At 39.5% G+C, this 19,308-nt stretch overlaps 1 protein-coding gene across 5 annotated transcripts in view; it reads right to left on the reverse strand.

Moving 5' to 3' along the window:
* Positions 1-2,371: 2,371 nt before the first annotated feature.
* Positions 2,372-19,308, reverse strand: part of GPD2 (glycerol-3-phosphate dehydrogenase 2) — a 220,863-nt gene continuing 203,926 nt past the window's right edge. For all 5 annotated transcript variants that reach the window (XM_078451287.2, XM_078451288.2, XM_078451286.2 and 2 more), the window contains exons 10-17: positions 18,534-18,668; positions 18,082-18,257; positions 17,428-17,559; positions 16,346-16,504; positions 9,188-9,300; positions 9,026-9,104; positions 8,737-8,835; positions 2,372-5,730 (exon numbers count right to left, since the gene is read on the reverse strand). In XM_078451287.2, the coding sequence (XP_078307413.1) occupies positions 5,605-5,730; positions 8,737-8,835; positions 9,026-9,104; positions 9,188-9,300; positions 16,346-16,504; positions 17,428-17,559; positions 18,082-18,257; positions 18,534-18,668 (1,019 nt within the window). In that variant the 3' untranslated portion in view covers positions 2,372-5,604. The remainder of the gene's footprint in view (positions 5,731-8,736; positions 8,836-9,025; positions 9,105-9,187; positions 9,301-16,345; positions 16,505-17,427; positions 17,560-18,081; positions 18,258-18,533; positions 18,669-19,308) is intronic.

Below are 19,308 nucleotides of genomic sequence, written 5' to 3' on the forward strand. Positions count from 1 at the left end.
CATAATTTTGCCATTTTTCTGCAATAAGGATGGCAAATGATTCATGGGATAAAATGAAATATTTCTCACTGTCATTTCAATGGATCTAAGATTTACAGCTTCTTAACTTGGATAGGAAAAACTCTGGATGCATAAAAATGAATTGTAAATCAATTAATGCTGAGGATGAAGAACAACAACAAAAAATTATTTTAAGCAGAGAAAAATCTAACAGGCAACAAATTAAGAGGGAGCAGCAGCTGTTTACTCTACGACCCTGGAAGGAAGGAGGTAGCAAAGAGGGAACTGGGTGCTCAGAGGAGGGCATTAAGGTCAGGCTAAAGAAAAGTGATATGTTGATCAAGCTCGTTATGTTTAGATCGCTTAGACAAACAGAGGAAAAGTGGCCTTTAAAGCAGAATCAGATATGCCGAAGTTGAATTTTTTCAAGATTATGAAAAAGTCAGACCCAGTTTTATAAGGTTAAAACAAATAAACTTGGTGACCAGGGAAAAGCAGCTTCCCAATTCAAGGGTCTCCTTAATCAAAACTATTTTTTATAGGCATTAGGACCCCAAAAAAATTTTTTTTCACGCCTCCCCACTCCTTGGGACACCACACTGAAGGAAAGTTAGCTGCAGCCATGAGGAGGTGAACCTGGGCTGTACAGGAGCCGCTGTGCCTGGAAAATGAGAACAGACATTCTGCTTAAAGACATGCAACAATGGGCTTGAATGGCTTAGAAGCTGGTGGAACCAGTTGTGGCATGTGCCAGGCTCTAATCATATCCAGTCTGATAATACTATGAGACTCAACCCTCCTCTCTCTTCACTGAAACATGATATACCATCTACGACTCCAGGATACATACCTTAACATCCAACTCCAATGTGAATATGGGGAACTAACAGGGGAACCGATGGTAGTAGGGTTTACCGAGCAACGTGACTCAGTGCCAAATGCGGAGGATGAACACGGCCCCGATGATTTTGCTAAAGCAGTATTTTGCTTAGATCAAATAAATCTCACTATTCTGGATCGGGTATTAAACGAAACGCAAAGGTAGTTTTTGGGTTTTTTGTTTTTTGTTTTTTTTTTTTTTTTTTGCAAAGGGTCCAAAAATTTCTTAGCACGGGACCTTGCGGGACTATCTCTGGCGTCATACTAGCTCCCACGCCTCATGTTATATGCGTGCATTTCACAAGGTTGGTGGCTAGAGACCTAAGATACAACATACAGGCACAAAAGGGTCATCAACTCCATCTCCTATACAGAAATTCTCTGTATGAGAATGCCACATCGATTATGAGGGTGCCACATCAATTTAAAAAATTATGTTTCTCCTTCCTTTACAAGTCAAATGGCATCAGGTGAAATCTGACACCGGTGATAATGCGGTGTTGACAAAGATTGCAAATGTTGGTGCTAGTATCTGTTTCCCTTTTTTTTTGATTACCATAAATTTTACACATTTCGAGAACTGGGAGCAATGTATTTTGACAAATTTTATGTTGACAAATTTTAAAGTGCTATAAAATTTGATAAGCTGCACCACTGAACAATGTTTTGAGCGGCAATATATATATATCTTTTTTTCCAGGCACTGAACAAACAGGTCATTGTTACAAGTCTGTCTGGGAGCCATCGCTTTCGGGTATTCCGTACAATTTCAAAGAACCTTCAGAGACTCACATGCCTTTGAGCATGTAAAACCAGGAGGCAGTGCATCTAAACCACAAATGGGGAATATGCTCCATATCCACGTGTAAATTAAAACCTATAAAATAACACGGGCATTATAAAATTTGTGCTAAAACTGATAACAGCTTTACTGATTTACTGACAATGAAAATATATAGCATTTTTTCTGTCAGAGCATTTATCAACACTGGGCAGCACTGCACGAACTTGACATGTAAGATGATCAAAATGGATTATGTAATCTTTCCCATTCATTTCTATTGATTTTCGTTATGATAAAATTCATCAGTGTGCCTGGGAACGCTCAGGCTGAAAAGCTCTGGTTGACCCAAAAAAAGGGGGGTGGGGAGGGGGGAAGAAAGGAACAAAAAAAAAAAAAAAAAAGAATTCAACAGAGTTGTAATGGGATGAATGCAATTTTAGAATGGGCTTGCACAAATACAGAAGTTGTGCCCTAAGGGCTCCAGCAACAAATTAATACAAATAATTCTGGCAGTCTCATAAAATTATATCTGTCTATGCAGGGATTCAGTTTTGAGATAAAATAACCAAAGTCCAAGCTAGGAGAATTAATGTGTATGTGCCGTTAAAAAAATTGGTTTGTGGAAATATTTTCAAACTTTTTTTTAAACTTCAACGCCAATCAAAGTTATTTCTCTGACTGTAAGTGACACTCAAACGCCAGCAAATGGACCATTTTAATCAGTTTTATTGATTCATGCTTTCGGTTCTTATTCGGTTAAAAACAAGGCACGTTGCATACATCCTCTTATTGCTCTACAAATGCATGCAGCTCTTTCTGGATATCAAAAGTAATAAATAATGGCGATAAAACACCCAGACAGTTATAAAAATGACAACCCAGCCTCAAACATAGTATTTAACAGTCCAGTCTAGAACAACGACCCAACACGGGACATGAAAATGCCACATCGGAAGCATGCAGTGCGTGTATCCACTCCAGCAAGGGGCTTACACTTGACCGTACGGCTGCTTCATTCCCTGAAAGGGGCTGACGTAATGCGAGCAGTGCACGTTACAGCGTCACTGATTTCAACATTATTACATTCGTAGGCCAAAAATCTTTAGGAATACACATGGAAAAGGAAACAAGATCAAGGATTATCCCTACAGGATGTTCACTAAAAGTCAGAATGAAAGTTTCGTTGTAGTACAAAAGAGTAAGCTGCATATTTTGGAAAAGACGAAACAGAGCTAGAAACGGAAGCAGAATAGGGAGCGTGCATTTAAGAGTAGAAATCGTAAAGTTACACTCAGTATAAACTGATTGAAAGCAAGAATACTGCAAACAGCACGACGGATATGAGGCAACCTTGCCGTCACAAATAATGCAGCATTATCACTATTGTTATGACTGTGGAATGGGGCTACTTAAAGGAGCATCCAGCTCTCCACCACAGATGGGTGTTCCTTCACCTGAATCCCCTTAAAGGCTGAAATAAATCATTTGACAAAGACGGTCTCTGCACACCCCAATCCCCGCCCCAACAGAATCATCTAATACCAGGAAAAGAAAAGGAAATTTCTTTTGTGCTCGAAACAGGTTTTGAAGGGGCTTTTTTCTCCATTTCTTTTCCCCTTTCCTGAGATCAGGTAAAGAAGCTACCCAGGTTTAATTAAGAACTGACACAAAAATGCGGGGCTGCTTTATTCACAGTAGAGTCTTGGAACCAGTTCACTTCCAAGATGAGACTCTGGGATTGGTGAAGGAGAGTATGTTTTAGAATTAGCAGATTTTAAGCAAAAGCAGACACGCTCCAAGGAAGCAAAGTGCGCTTTTCTTTGTCCTTAAAGGAACTTCACTCAGAGCAAAGCGTGCACACACCAGGCCTGTTTTACAGATACAGCTCTTCCCAGGCCAGTCAGGCTAGAGAGCCGGTCCTACTGTAATGGATTCGGGGAGGGCACAAGTCATTGCTATCTTGATCTAACTAGAAAGAGAGAAAGAGAGAGAGCACGAATGTACTGTATTGTGGTACATCATCGGCCGTGTTTTGAAGGACAGACAGCTTTTCTATCGGGTGTCAGCGGGTTCTAAACAGTGAAGTTTATTGTCTTGGTAAAAAAACAAAACAAAAACAAAAACAAAGACACTACGTTACAAAACCACGTGCTCCCATCATTATTATGTTTTTTAAGGTTGTGTAAAAAACTCACACCTTGAAAGAAAAATGTTCACAGTGATACCTGGAAGTATCCCTTGCTTTGGGTTTTACTTGAGGTTTACTTGTGGCAAGTCTAAACTTCATTTAAAAATAAATGAATGGTTTGAAGTGGGGCGGGGGCTTAGGTGAGCGAAACTCCAGTGTTTGTATTATGACATCCAGGCTCATACCCGACTTGAATGAGGCATAAAGGTTTTCTACGACGTTGACAGAAATGACAGCACGAAAGTGTTTTGTGTACCAGTTAAAAAAAAACTAAGACCTGAAGTCTGCGCAACTCAAGTCTGCCATTAAATAAAGGGTTATATTCCCGATTATATACACAACCTGATCTTAGAAAATAAAAAAGCAGATCGTTAGCTTCACAAGAGGATAAATATTCAGATGATTGGTTAAAATGCTACTGAAGTATTGCAAAAGCATACCAAATTGGCCCTTTAAATTCAATGCATTTTTTTTTTTTTTTTTTGTTAAATTCAACGCAGATTTAGTTTTGTTTTTGTTTTGTGTCTCTATGCGTGCGGGGTATGTGTGTGTGGGCGTGTGTTGTGCGTGGTTTTATTCCTTTTCTTTTTCTTTTTGGTTGAGGACTTTCCCATTGCGTACTGAAAGAGAAAGGCTTTAAGCAACCAAAATGACCTTGAATATTGCAGCACTGTGCCTTTTTACAAATAATTATAATTAAAGTTAACTAAAGGTTATTTCTATCCTCTTTTGCTCTCTGTTTAAAATTACTCCCCCAAAATGATGCAATAAACTAAGCAAACTTGGCCATGTTTGACAACAGCACATGCTCCACAGCCTAGGATTTGGGGATTGAAAACTGTGCTGTCATATGTGGATATACAAACGCAGATTTTTAATCCTTAACTTGATTACCACTGTAAAGAGTTGAGAAATTTAGTCTCATCCCATTACATCCAACTTGCCACTTAAATGCTGGTTTTAAAATAAGAAAAGCAAGAATCTTGCTGGCAACTCTAAGAGTCAAAGAAAAACCAGCAGTGACTGGGGAGAAAAAGCGAATTGCTGACACGAAACTATCACCGTAACTCCCAGCAAATGTCAGTGCTATCCTTATCTTACACCTGTGATTCTGGAAGCTTTCAGAGTTTCTCTTTGAGACTTGCTCCTGTAACCAGATCTAAACGCTGTCTCCCCTCTCCAGTTTTGCCAGTCATACTCTAGATATAAAATTGCACGATACTGTTCGGATGAGGAAGGCAGACGGTCTCGAGGAAGGAGGAGCTGAGCAGTCTCCAGAAACACTATTGTTTCAATAGGTCACTCCCTGCTCGATTTCTTTTAGGAACAAATACTATCTACGTGCTTAATGTCCAGAGCTTCGTGCACATCACAAAATTTTTCCAGCTTCTTTTTTTCAATTTCTGCCAAAATATTCGGCCTCTAGGAGTGATTCAGAATAAATGAATAGACAAACAAAAAAGGGAGTATGTCTGGTCTAACAGGTTACAAAATGGATGCAAAACACTAAATCCATGTGCATTGAAAATGAGAAAAAAAGATAAAATGCACTCTTTAGAAGCTAGATTGAATGGCGAATACAAATAAAGGGTATACACCAACATCCTAAAGCTTTGGAATGTTTCCCAGTGTTAAAAAAAAAAAAAAGGCAGCTATCCATATCCACTATTTTGGAGTGGTGTTAAGTCATCTCTGGTTTTACGTGATGATTTGTTGCTCCCGTGTTTGTTGGCTGTGGATTTACTGCCCAGACTCACAATCCTCCACAACTTCGGTCCACTGGAATGGGGACTCTTCTATCGAGGTTCTCTTCTGCAGTTTTCATGAGTATAGCAAGCCGGCTTCCAGACACCCTTCCTTTCTGAATAGCACTCATCAGCTTAAAGACAAAACATGCAACAGATTCAGGAGGCAGGCACGCTTACTCCCTTCTTCACAGCATTTTAATGGTTCCCTTTGCAGCAGGCAGACGTGACTAAGTGCTCCGTCCAAAACCATAGTAGGTATTACAGCTCAAGTCACAAGAATACAATTCTTGAACATTTCAAACAGGAGGGAAGGGGAAGGTATTTCACCACCGCTGCAAACACTATGCCTATCTGGCAAATCGGGCTGCCTTTAAAATGCAAATCAAATGCATCACTTTTTGCCCCTTTAATGTGGTCAGGGCCCATATTTTTTTGAACAACTCAAATATTGGATCTTTAATTTCATTTAAAAATCTTAGAAAGGAATCTCAGCGATTGAACAAAGACAAACCATGACCTATATTTAACTACTCTTTTTTAGTGTTACTGTACTTGACAACTTCAAGTCCCTTAAATCCAAATTCCTTATAGACTTTTTAAAGTAATTTACATTTAAGTCCTTGAAATGGACCCAGAGATCTACCTTAAGAATTAAAAGCACTCCACAGCCCAGATTTTAGTTAATTCATTTTTATCCAATGGATAAAATCAGAATTAGTCTTGAAATTACATGCAGTCAGCGGGCAAAGGCCTTTAATCTGGAAGGCACTTTGCAATTATGAGCACGGGGAGTTTTTTTTTTCCTTTTCAAGTTGATGTGGTTTTAACTATTTGCTTTTCTTGATCTCACTTCCCCAATCTTTTTTATTTATTTATTTGAAAAAGAATGGATTTAGCCATTCATCAGGAAATGAATGTGTGTGTGTGTGTGTGTGTGTGTGTGTGTGTGTATACACACACATATATATATACACACACACATATACATATATATATATATATTCTCAAATATTTTTAGGGTTTATAGTCTTTAGCCTACAGAGATACATTTCTTAAAAATGGCTCTGAATAAGAGTCAGAGGCATCTGCCAAGGGGCTGGATCAGAATTTCATGACCTTATTAAAAGCTGTTTCACAAGCCATTGCTTATTAGAAATGGACTCCTACATGTAAAGCGTCATTAGAGCCCAAACCCAAAAATAAAGTCATGTAGCCATGCAATATCTATAGTGATCCTTCCTAGGGGATTATTGAAAAACATATCTATATTCAAAAAGATGTTTAATGGGACAAACATGGGTTCTTTACCATCAGAAAAGAAAATATTTTATTCAAAACAAAACCCTGAAAAACATACTTTACATCTGACAAATGGTATATAGCATAAAGAATGCTGACATCTAAAGACAGAACAATTTATTGTTTATTGTTTTGTCTCTGGTTCCATGAAGACCTTCTAAGTTTATCGGAGCTAACAAAACTGATAGAGTGGTTTTTTTCTTTATCCATAAATATTATATGATGTACCAACCTTTAAAAATTGAAAGTTTTCTTTAAACATTACAAGTATCTTGAAACCATACTATGAGAAAAAAATAACATTTGGGTGTGAATATATTTCATGAGAAATATGGTCAGCATTTTTTAAGTTGAAAATTACACTGTGTATTTGTACTTAGTAGAAGCATGAATAGTCTCTTTCATTTAGAATTGGACAAGAAATAATTATTTAAAAACTCTACAAGGAAACCTGCAGATGGTTTAAATTATTTTCTATGTGTTTGACTCTATTGCACTCAAGAAAATTACTTAAAACCCAAACCACATAGCATATCCATAAAATTAGATTCTCATTGTTTCTAAAACTCCAGATCTTTCAACCCTAAATGCTGTTGTTTATTTACAACATACATGAATTTAAGCATAAGCTATTTCTTTGAAGAAAAGTTTTCTAAAATTCTGAGACAAACAGTAAAATATTCTCAAGGAAAGAAAAACAGACAAAAAATATATTATATGGTTTCTAATTCCCCAGGTTATATTTTAAACTCCATTTCAAATGTGCACTTAGTTAAATAGTAAGCTAAAAAACTAAACATTCTTTTTTGTAATGCTGGACACAACCTGTGAAAATTTTCTGCATTTAGATTCAACAATGCTCTTATCTGCAGCTCATCTCCAGAGAGACAATTACCATTTCCTTTGCCTTGATATTGTTTGTTTAACTTGACACAGTGAAGAAAGGGCTGACATTGACCAAAATCCCCAGCATTAATTTATTTCATGTTCAGCATTCATCATTGCCAGGGTGCGAGCAAGACCTGGCATTCATTTGAAATACCTGCCCAAGAAGCATTGCAGAAAAAAACCTGGCTGCTTGGAAAACAATGTATTCTTCATATGATCAGAGTCCTATGGACAGCTACAAATAATGCATGGGTTTGTTAAATTTCTCTCTTTTAAAGAACTTTTAAGGAATGATGTGTAGCATCGGGTTTGAAATTAGAATAATAAAATTTACTTCCTTCATGGCTACGATTGAATAATTGAGCCTTGAGAAGGTGGAACGCTGGAAATAGAAATGTTTGAATTATGTGGTCCTGACCCCAGAATACAGGTTTCCTTTCTTTTCTTTTCAGGTTCTCTATATAATGTAAGAATATGATAATTACATTTCCGGTGCTCTAGTGAGTATTCTCCAATCAATACAACTATGAGTTGTTTTTTTTAACTTCATAAAAAAAAATTACTTTCCACATTAGAAATATTGCGTTTGCCTCTTTTGAAGCAGGTAACGAATGGTTTGTCAGTGGTGTTCCATGGTATATTTCTCTAAAAAGCATACTTTTTATTCAGTCCTTTAAGCCATAATTAACTTGGGTTGAATCTAAATTGCTTAACACAACAGACTTTCTTAGAGGAAGAAAGAAAGAAAGAAAGAAAGAAAGAAAGAAAGAAAGAAAGAAAGAAAGAAGCTGGATCCTTGAGGGCAGACATAGCAGCCTTTGCTGGCTTCAAGCTTTCCTTTTTTCAGAATGAAGTGACAACTGTGTGGACTTAAGAATCCTTTCTCGAACAGCCACTCACAACCAAAATATAAAAAGCAAATAAACTTGTTTCCCTTCACCACAGCTCACCTGCAAAAACTCATTGAGTTCAACCTGTCCGTTTTTGTTTAAATCTACTTCATTCAGAATTTCATGTAGTGTATTTTCATCCATTTGGACATTGATACTCTAAATAAAAAGAAAGCATGACGTGATGAGGTTTAGTTAAAAATTATGCATACCCTTTTATTAATACTATCAACTTTTCAAAAACTGTAAGACAAAATTACTTACAGAAAGCACTAGATGAGGAAAAAATAATCTAATATAACATTTACGTTTTTCTGCTAGCAAGGATATGGAAACAAAAACATATTACCTCTAACACACGTTGAACATCAACAATAGTAATAAAGCCCTTTTGGTCTGCATCAAACTTATGAAATCTCTTCTTGTACCTGGAACACAACACTGAACATTGGAAAAATATACCTACGTAGGCCAAGTCAAGAAGAGAGATATAGAAACTTATTAGAAGTACCTGTCGATGTCTGAAGGCAGTAGGCTAATTTCAGAGCGATCTGTTAACTGTTCTGATCGAGATTTATAGCCCATTTCATAATACAGAAACTTCCTGGCTGTTTCAAGTTCCTCCTAAAACACAGACATACACGAAGTTCAAAGATTTATGGAAAGAATTATTGATTTTTTCATTTTTGTTTCTTTCTCACTTTTCTGACCAGCACAATTTTTTTTTATTTCTGCCAGTGTTACTGAAGTATAATTTATATTCAATAAAGTGCACCGATTTTACATATACAGTTTGGTGTATACTCTACCACGATCAAGGTACAGAACATTTCTATCCCCCTAGGAAGCCTCTCAGGCCCTTTTTCAGTTGACCTGCAAGCCTCAGGCAATCACTGATCTGCTTTCTGTCTCCAGAGTTCTTTTCACCTTTTCTAGAATTTCACATAAAAGGGTCCAAATAGTATGCAGTTTTTTTGTGCTTGATGCTTTCACATAGCATAATAATTCCGAGAATCACGCATGCTGTTACTATTTTGTTTTACTATTTTGTTTCTTCTTACTGCAGGATATTCTTACACAGTATTGTCTAACAAAATCTATAGAACCAACTCCTTGTGATTTGATGACATCTAAAGCAATTAAAAGTGAAAACGCTATCCAGGTGACAAACAACTATTATAATGTGGCACACAGCGTCACAGACGAGCATCATGGGATCAGCTCCTCTGAAGGTTTGTTAACAAGGAGGCTGATAGTTGGGTGGAAGTTAGAGTCATGACAACAAACAAGCTCTTGGAACGGTTACTCTGACACTTTGCAATGTCCCCAGCCTCAGCAGATAGGAACAATTGTCGAGAATGCTGTCTTTCTTACTTTGTCATGTCATTCTCCTGCTGGCTTCCAGCTTACAAACCGTCTTTTTCTTTCCTTTCCCTTTTTGGATTTTGTACTACATTTGCCCACCTTCTGTCTTCCGGTTCTGTTCTTATCTGCCACAATATTTTACAGCTCAACGCTAGTTAAATAATCCCATCTGCAAATTCTCTGAGTACCCAGAGATAGAATTTTTTCTGGCCTGGCATGTAAACTCATTTAGAGCAGCCTCCTATTTGAATATCTATTTCCTCTTACCAATATTTATTTTGCTCTCTTCACACTGAAAATCATTCTCCTTGACAAAAAAAGAAGGAAAGGAATTTGGTATTAAACTATGAGTTGAATTGTTCTCCCTTTTCTCCAGCAGTCAAGAATATGGTGCTGGGCACTTGAAACAACGATCGCTTTGGGTAGTATCGACATTTTAACAATATTTGTTCTTCCTATCCAGGAGCATGGAATCTTTTTCCATTTTTTTGTGTCTTCTTCAATTTCTTTCATAAGCTTTCTATGGTTTTCAGCATATAGATTTTTCCCCTCTTTGGTTAGATTTATTCCTAGGTATTTTATGGTTTTTGGTGCAACTGTAAATGGGATCGATTCCTTGATTTCTCTTTCTGTCGCTTCATTATTGGTGTATAGGAATGCAATCGATTTCTGTGCATTGCTTTTATATTGAAACAATGATCTAGCTTAGGTCTTACATGCATTCTTTTCCATTTGTAAAATTCATTTCTGGTGTCCTTAGTATTTTTTCCCAACATTTAGCCAATTCCTGACGCTATTCATACGTCTGCATTAGTCCTGGATACCCTCTCACTGCAGAGCACTTGTCTTCCATCTGTTTTAAATCTGGTGTTTATCAGCTGCCTTTGCTCTGAGTCACTCCATTTCTTCATTGACTTCCCCTTTTTCCTCCTCATTAGGATCAAATTTGAAAGAATTTCTTTTTGTGAGGCACTCTCCATTGACTTAACTGGCCTTCTCTTCAAAGTGTCTCGATGAAATGTGCGTTTTCTCTGAAGGTATAAAATCTACCTTACCAAATAGTAGGTCAGCGTTTCCCAAAACACATCCTAAGTAGTACTAGTATCCCTCCCGCTGGCCCTTCCAAAGGGCGAGAGTTGGGTCTGTCTCTGGATAAGTTCCCTTTTGGAAAGTGGCAAGGCATAGAAGCATTCTGAAGGCACCAAATTATCTGCACTAATGAAAATGCTTTCATGGGTTTAACTCAGAATTTCCCAAACTCTTTTGCCCACTTGGTCATCTTTTGATTCATACCTTGTGGAACACATTTGGCCATGTCCCATTTTCCAAATGTCCCCACCAGTTCCTCTACCAATCCTTAACTCCCCTAGACAATGTCTTCTTCCCTAACCCATTCTTGCAATTTGTTTGGATTTGATCTTGAATGACCGTGTTCTCTAAATTTTGGAAGAAAGGCACATTTCTGATGTATATATTTGTTGCAACCACTCAGTTAGATCCCAAGATCCTTGAAACTATGAGCTATTTATTATTCCCCTAAAGTATTTGGTATCATGCTCAGTATATGAGTCACTCATTAAGTATTGACTGATAAAAACAACCACAATTCATCTACAGAGAGTTATTTATCACCTTGTTCCACTTTCACTTTTGCAGGTTAAATAATCCCAATGCTTTTAACCTTTTCTCAGAAGTCCAGCTTTCTAACCTTTAATTCTTTTTCTCCCTCTCTTTTGTTCTCTCTAGACTGTCTACAGGTCTCATTAATACTCCTACGGCTCAGATACTAGACAATAACTTTAGGTCTTTTATTTCTGTTACTTTATTGAGGGGGATGGGAGAATATCTCTGAGTACACGAATTTACATATAAAACTTGAACTGAAGTTAAATCTAGTTTCCTCAGGAGGGAAGGCCAAACACAACCAGTTTACAGAATTTTCTTCCTCCTTCCTACCTCCTACAGCCTGAATTCCTGGCACAGGATATCTTCCTGCATATTCAAATCTTTCCAACCATAATTTTTACAGGAACACATTATCCCCAGTCCTCCTATACGGTAAAAATGATTGGCATTAGCAAAGGAGCAAGTTTCAGTCTTGCATCCTCTCTGCATGTAGCTTTAGTCGAACAAATTAAAACTCAAAACTGGAAGAGCTACAATCAGTCCTGCCAATGCAGAGGCAACCGAACAAGGTGGAGAGAGAGTGTATGCCTGGTTTCGGTCCCAGTTCCGAGACTTACTAGTTGTATGAACTCTGACTGAACTTGCTCCCTGAGCCTGTTTTCTCAACTACAAAATGGGGGTAAAGGTTATCTCTGGCAGACTTGCGCTCGAGTTCAGGAACTCTTCAGCCACTGATTTCCACCATCAGTACGCTACAGACATTGCATTTAAATGACAGGAAATGGGGTGCCCGGGTGGCTCAGTTGGTTAAGTGTTGGCTCAGGTCACGATCTCATGGTGCGTGAGTGCAAGCCCCACATCCACGCTGACAGCACAGAGCCTGCTTCAGATCCTCTGTCTCCCTCTCTCTCTGCCCCTCCACTACTCTCTCTCAAAAATAAACATTAAGAAAAACAAAACAAAACGAATTTAAAAGAAAACATTTATTATTAAAAAATTTACTACGGGAAATTTTTTAAATGTAGGGCCACGGCTTCCCCCCTGGAGACCTTGACTCTGAGAGTCTAGTCAAGTCTCAGAATCTGTTCTTTTTTACTACATTCCCAGGGGATTGTGATATGTAACCACCTTTGGGAATATACACCAGAATGAGAATGCTTTTTTTTTTTTTTTAATGTTTATTTATTTTTGAGAGAGAGAGAGAGAGAGACAGAGAGAGTGAGCAGGGAAGGGGCAGAGAGAGAAGGAGACACAGAATCTGAAGCAGGCTCCAGGCTCTGAGCTGTCAGCACAGAGTGAGACGTGGGGCTCAAACCCACGAACCGTGAGATCATGCCCTGAGCTGAAGTCAGGCGCTTAACCAACTGAGCCACCCCGGGCGGCCCAGAATGAGAACACTTTAAGGACAGCACCTATGTCCAATCCTTTCTTACACCTGTGGCCTATGACACAGATGCTCTGTTATGTTCATTCACTCAACAGTTATTTATTCAGGCCCTACCGTGGCTGGTTACTGAGGTTACAGAAACAAAGCAGATCAGTTCCTCTCCTTTGGAAAGCTTATTTCCTGGATGAGAGGCAGACAACAAATAAATAAACTAAATACGTGGTATTTCAAATGGGAATAGGTGCCCAAGAGAAAGATAAAATAGGGAGAGGGAGAGAAAATGCCATTCAGAAGGTTGGGCAGTACTCTTTCATTGAAGCCAGTTAAGGAAGGCCTCTTTGTAGCAGAGACCAGCAGGAAGTACAGGGATAGGCCATGAGGGTATCTAGGAAGGAACATTGCAGGGAGAGGGATCAGCAGGGCTTAAATTAGGAAAAGCAACTTAATCTGTGGGTTGCAGGCGAGTGAATGAATGATGAGACCAGAGGGTTCAGAAAGGTGGTGGCCAGATCCCAATGATCTTGTAAACTGCTGTAATGACTTTGGCTTTACCCTTAGTAAAAGAGAGGGTGTTTCAGCACAGGAATTGTTAATGATTGGTCCTCATCTTACTAGTCTATCAGCATCATTTGATATAGTAGATTACTTTTCTCTTTTTGAAATATTTTCTTCCCTTCCTTCTGGGCCGCAACTCTGTTTTTAGTCTTTTCACACCTTCTCCAACCTTGCTAGCTATCACTTTCCCTTTCTTGGGGAGTCTTCCATATCTACCCAACTTTTTCTTTTTTTTACCTTTATTTATTTATTTATTTTGAAAGAGAGAGAGAGAGAGGACCAGTGGGGAAAGGGGAGAGAGAGAGAGAGAGAGAGAGAGAGAGAGAGAGAGAGAGAGAATCCCAAACAGACTCCGCACCACCAACACAGAGCCGACTCGGGGTCAAATTCATGAACTATAAGATCATGACCTGAGCTGAAACTAGATACTTAACTGACTGACCCACCCAGGCATCTCTTTATAAATTTTTTTAATGTTTATTTGTTTTTGAGAGAGAGAGTGGGGGAGGGGCAGAGAGAAAGGGAGACAGAAAATCCAAAACAAGTTCCATGTGGTCAGCACAGAGCCTCATGCAGGACTCGAGGCCACAAACTGTGAAATCATGACATCGGCCAAAATCAAGTGTCAGATGTTTGACTGAGCCACCCGGGTGCCCCAATCTACCCAACTTTGAAACTCTGGAGAACTCCAGGGCCGTCTCTAGACAGCTTGCTGTTATCTAACTATACAAACTCCCTATTTGATCTCATCCAGCATGATGGCTTAAATGCCAACTCAAATTTATATCTTTTTATATCTTCAGTTCAGACCTCCCCTCTGAACTTCATTTGGACTGACATAGCCAATGATCTGGCGTATATTTTAATAGAAGCACAGGAGTTGCTAAAGTAAGAACACGTTTTGTGGGAGGGAAGCTATTATAATAAACCATGGAAGAAATGCTAGTGGCTGGAATCAGGGTTCTAGCAGCTGAACGTGTTAAGGGGGCACTGAATTCAAGCCATTACTTAAAGATAAATATGATACGGTTTGCTGATGGATTTAGATCAAGTATGACACTAAGATTTAGGCTTACGCAACCAGATGTGGAATAGCTTTTTTGACATGGAGAGGTTAGTAGTAGTGGTGGTCGTGGTTTGGGGGAGGTAGGAAGAGATCCAAGAGATGGGGTTATGTACCAAACGGTTACCCCAAAAGCCATAGGTTGAAAGCCTAATTTCAAATGTGATGGGGTTCGGAGATGGGGTTTGGGGGAGGTGATTAGGTTTAGATGAGTCTTGAGGATGGGGTTCCCCTTTCTCCCTCCCTGTCCTCCATGTGAGGACACAGCAAGAAGGCAGCTCTCTGAAGGCCAGGAAGAGCACTCCAAACCAGACTTCCAGCCTTCAGAATCGAGAGAAATAAATGCCCATTGTTTAGGCCTCCCAGTGGGTGGTATTCTGTAAAAGCAGACTATTACAGACTAAGACAGATAGGGTTCCAGAAAGTAGTTTGGGAAGGAGGGAGGAATCAACTCTGTCAGTGTCACTAACTGCATGGGTAACAGGAGGACCGAGAACTCACGAGTATATTGTACCGAGCAACAACATGGAAGCCATAGGGAAGTGTGATCACAGCTACTACAGCAGAGTGGCAACAACAAGCTTAAATGAAATGGGTTCAAGGAAGGCTTAGGGGAAAGGGACTGAACCAATGAGTACAGAAAGTATATTTTTTTATTAAATACCCAAAAATGCCTCTGCATATTATACTAGTTGGGTTTAACTAAAACTCATGATAATCTTCCATTTATCACAACAAGCCGAGGGTAGTACATGGGGGCATGTGAGCATCACTGGCTTTCTTTCTTCAGTCTGGATATAAAATTCCAAATGACACAAATCAATAAGTATTTAGTGGTCAGGCAGTAAAACCACCATTTCCTACCAAAGGCCAATTTGCAAAAGTGTGAATTTTTTTTATAGAATACATTCTAAAAGTGTTTTCAATGGAAACCAGAAAAAGTTCTACCCACAATCATTATTATCCTACTTTTTCAGGAATTATGACCACCAAATTTAAGAGTATTTTTCTCTGTAAGGGATTTTCCAGAATCAACCAACACATTTTGAAACCAGAATATCTTTGCCGTTTCCCAAGACCTAGCAATATTAAAACACACTCCCACATATTAATTGGCAAGAAATCTAAAGTTACCATTGAAAACCATGCTAGCCTCTATGAACAGACCAAGATATCACATGCTATAATAGGAGCTGTGGTGGGGCACCTGGGTGGCTCAGTCGGTTGAGCATCCAACTCTTGATTTTGGCTTAGGTCATGATCCCAGGTCCATGTCAGGCTCTGTGCTGAGCATGGAACCTGCCTGTGATTCTGTCTCTCTCTCTGTCCCTTTCCCCTACTTGCACTCTTCTCCCTCTTTCTAAAATAAAATAATAAAATTAAAAAAAAATCTTTATTAAAATTTTTTTTAATGTTTTTTAATTTTGAGAGAGAGAGAGACAGAGAGTGAGGCGGCGGTGGGGGGGGGGGGGGGGCGCGAAAGACAGGGAGACACAGAGTCCGAAGCAGGCTCCAGGCTCTGAGCACAAAGCCCAATGCAGGGCTTGAACTCATGAACCGTGAGGCCGTGACCTGAGCCAAAGTGGGATGCTTAATCCACTGAACCACCCAGGCACCCCAAAATAAAAATCTTTATAATAGGAACTAGGGTTTTAAAAACCACTATATAATACCTCTTTTTTATAATCATCCCAATTCAGTTCTCTGCCCATCAGTTCAACAATCCTGGGAAGGGCTTCCTCTGCGGCCTGGACATTTAGGAAAGCCAGGCGAGTACGCCGTGAAATCATATCCACTGCCGTGCAGGCATACTCCTTAATCCCGTATTTCACCTGAATTTAAATTAAAGCAAAATTATTAGTTTAGGCTTTTTCTTAAAAAGAAGACATAAAATTTCACTTAAGAAAATTCACACTTAGAGAAGTGACGTTGCTCTTTATGTACTCTGGTTCTCTAGCAGGCATGAGACAAATGACGACATCATACAGGTTCCCCATCTGCCTGCCAAAGGAGGTTCACAAATTGGGACAAAGTGGAAAAGACTTAATGCCTTCCTACCGAACTGAACCTGGCCCAAACATGCAGACTGCATCCTTTCTCATTTACCATCCACAGTAATCACTCTCCTCTTTGCTAGTGCTTAATATGGATGCTAATTTATGTCACCAGCAAGGCAAAGAATATTAAACAGTATGGTCTCCTCTCCTTAGCTGCCCAAAGTTTTCTGTCTCAGAGTATGCAGATGATGGAAGGCCTGCATCCAATCAACAAGCAAAGGCTTATTGGACATTCATGTTTTAAAGTACAATGAATCATAAATAAGGCGCGGCCTCTGGCTTCACAAAATGTAAAAACCTGATGAGAAACAAAGCTTCAATCTTTGGTAAGTGAAGGGCCATATCAGGATATGTCATCAGGCAGCACACGAGTGGAAACAACTCGAAGAGTTACAGATTTACAGATGGGGCAAACAGCTGTGAAGTAAGAAGGCTTGGGTGGGATGGGTCTGTGGAGGAGGAACAAATCCATACCGTGTTGTCTATTATTCTTTTGATTGTTACCATTTCAGTATCAGTTCAGAATTTAAGTTTATAAACGAAAGGATCTGTGCCAGGAAGACATGTCGCTATAACGGTTTGGGCTGGCAAGTGGGCATTGAAACATAGCTACATAGAAGTTTTGAAGGAGATGGAAAATGAGCAGGTGAGGGGGATCCCAGGGCAGACCAGAAATTCCCACACGGCCATTCACGTACCTCTGCTTCAATGTATGGAAATTCTGACACAAGACGCACTCCCACTATAGGCCACCTTTTTCCAGTTACACTTGCCATTTTGGCCACCTCAAAAGCCTTGTCCCCATAGGTGGCGGCCAGATGCTGTGCAACCTAGGGAAACAAAACCCCAACAGGCGGGTACCTTGAATACCAATACTTCTCGGCACAGAGCAAAAACTGCACATGCTTATCCTGTCAGTTTTTCACAGCCGGTAACTAATAGTTCCAGGAGGGTATTAGGTTTTGATTTTGTGGGAGGAAACCACTTGGGCTCTGAATGCTTAGGCCAGCACTAACTCTGCCACACATGTATCACTGTATCAGTGACGGATGAAGCTTCGGCTTCACTCTGCCCGCAATATCACTTGTGAAGAACCGCCTTCCTCAGGCTCGAGACAGAAAAATGTGGGAGGCTCTGTCTGTGGAGAACAAACCAAAGAAACTCCGGATTTTAAAATAGAAACTCGTATGGGCACTGCCTTTTCAGCTCTTTTCCTTAGTTCACTTCCATCGTTATGCAGACAGAAACAGACCCAGCAAAAGGAAATTCTAAATCGGGGAGGCCTCCTGGTCGCCAGTTCTGTTAGTTGGCAACGGTGAGCGCAGGTAAAGGGTAGGATGATGCACACCCACCTCACTTTCAAGGCCGTAATCCTGGACAAGCCGAATATAGAGTGTGGGGCTCCAATCTTTGCCTCCTTGAAGGAAAAGCCCAACCGTTCTGCTTGGCCCTGCTTTCAGATTGTGAGTCTTGATAGCAGCATTTATGGTATCTTCTGCCATAGAGCGATACGTTGTCCACTTCCCACCTACATAATTCGATGAAGAATTCATCAGGCTACCACCCCTTATTTTCCTCAGACTTACCCATTTACCAACTTATTACCACCAAGATTCACCTGTTGTTTATAACCAATATGGCGCAGCAATGTGTAAGACTTTACTCAGAGTCATATATATATATATATATATATATATATATATATATATATCCCTGTTCATTAGCATCAAGGGAGATTCTGGTGTGACAATTTAACTCGCGATCCTATCTGAAGCACATCCCAAACAAAGGTAATATCCCATACCTGCTATAGTGATGAGGCCGCTCTCACTGATATCCACAACATGATTTCTGGAGATGGACTGAGTGTCTGCAGACTTGGGATCTGTAACAAGGGGACGGATACCACTCCATGCTGCCAGGACATCCCCTCTTCTCACTGGGAAGAATCAATGGTAAAGGTTGATAGGATTCCTCAAAGATAGCTCAACAAAGCTATGGCATAGTTAATAAGCAGGGCAGAATTCAGTAAAAGGAACACAGGGATATACACTTTGAAAGGGAGACGAAGCCCTTAAAGATAACAACTGAGTGAGTGGATAAGTACGCAAAAACTCGAAGAATTATTTTGTGACAAAGATAATCTCCATGAAAAAAAGCGAAGAACCTGAAATCACGGGGGGCGGGGACACTGGTACCAAAAAGGAAACAAAAGAAACACATTAGCAGCCCTCAGCAGCAGGGGGGGGGGGGGGGGGGGCAATCTAAAATAGCTGAAAGAAACAACAACAAAGTAGAAACAAAGACAAACCAGTAGATTTCTGACTTGTTACATTTCCTCCTAGAATATATCTAGCTATCTCTTCTCAGGACAAAGATCCTTACTAAACAAACAAGCCTGTAACAGGATATTATCTCCCCTCATCAATGCTAACTTCTTATTGAGCATTTAGAGTAGGCTTAGCGTTGTCAAAGCACTTGATATGTACTTTTCATTTCATTTCATCTCACAAAGACCCATAACATCAGTTATAATTATTCTCACCATACAGATAAGAAAAACAAAAAGCAAAACAAAC

Source organism: Panthera onca, chromosome C1 (genome assembly GCF_046562875.1).
Source record: "Panthera onca isolate mPanOnc1 chromosome C1, mPanOnc1 haplotype 2, whole genome shotgun sequence".
Taxonomy (NCBI): Eukaryota; Metazoa; Chordata; class Mammalia; order Carnivora; family Felidae; genus Panthera; species Panthera onca.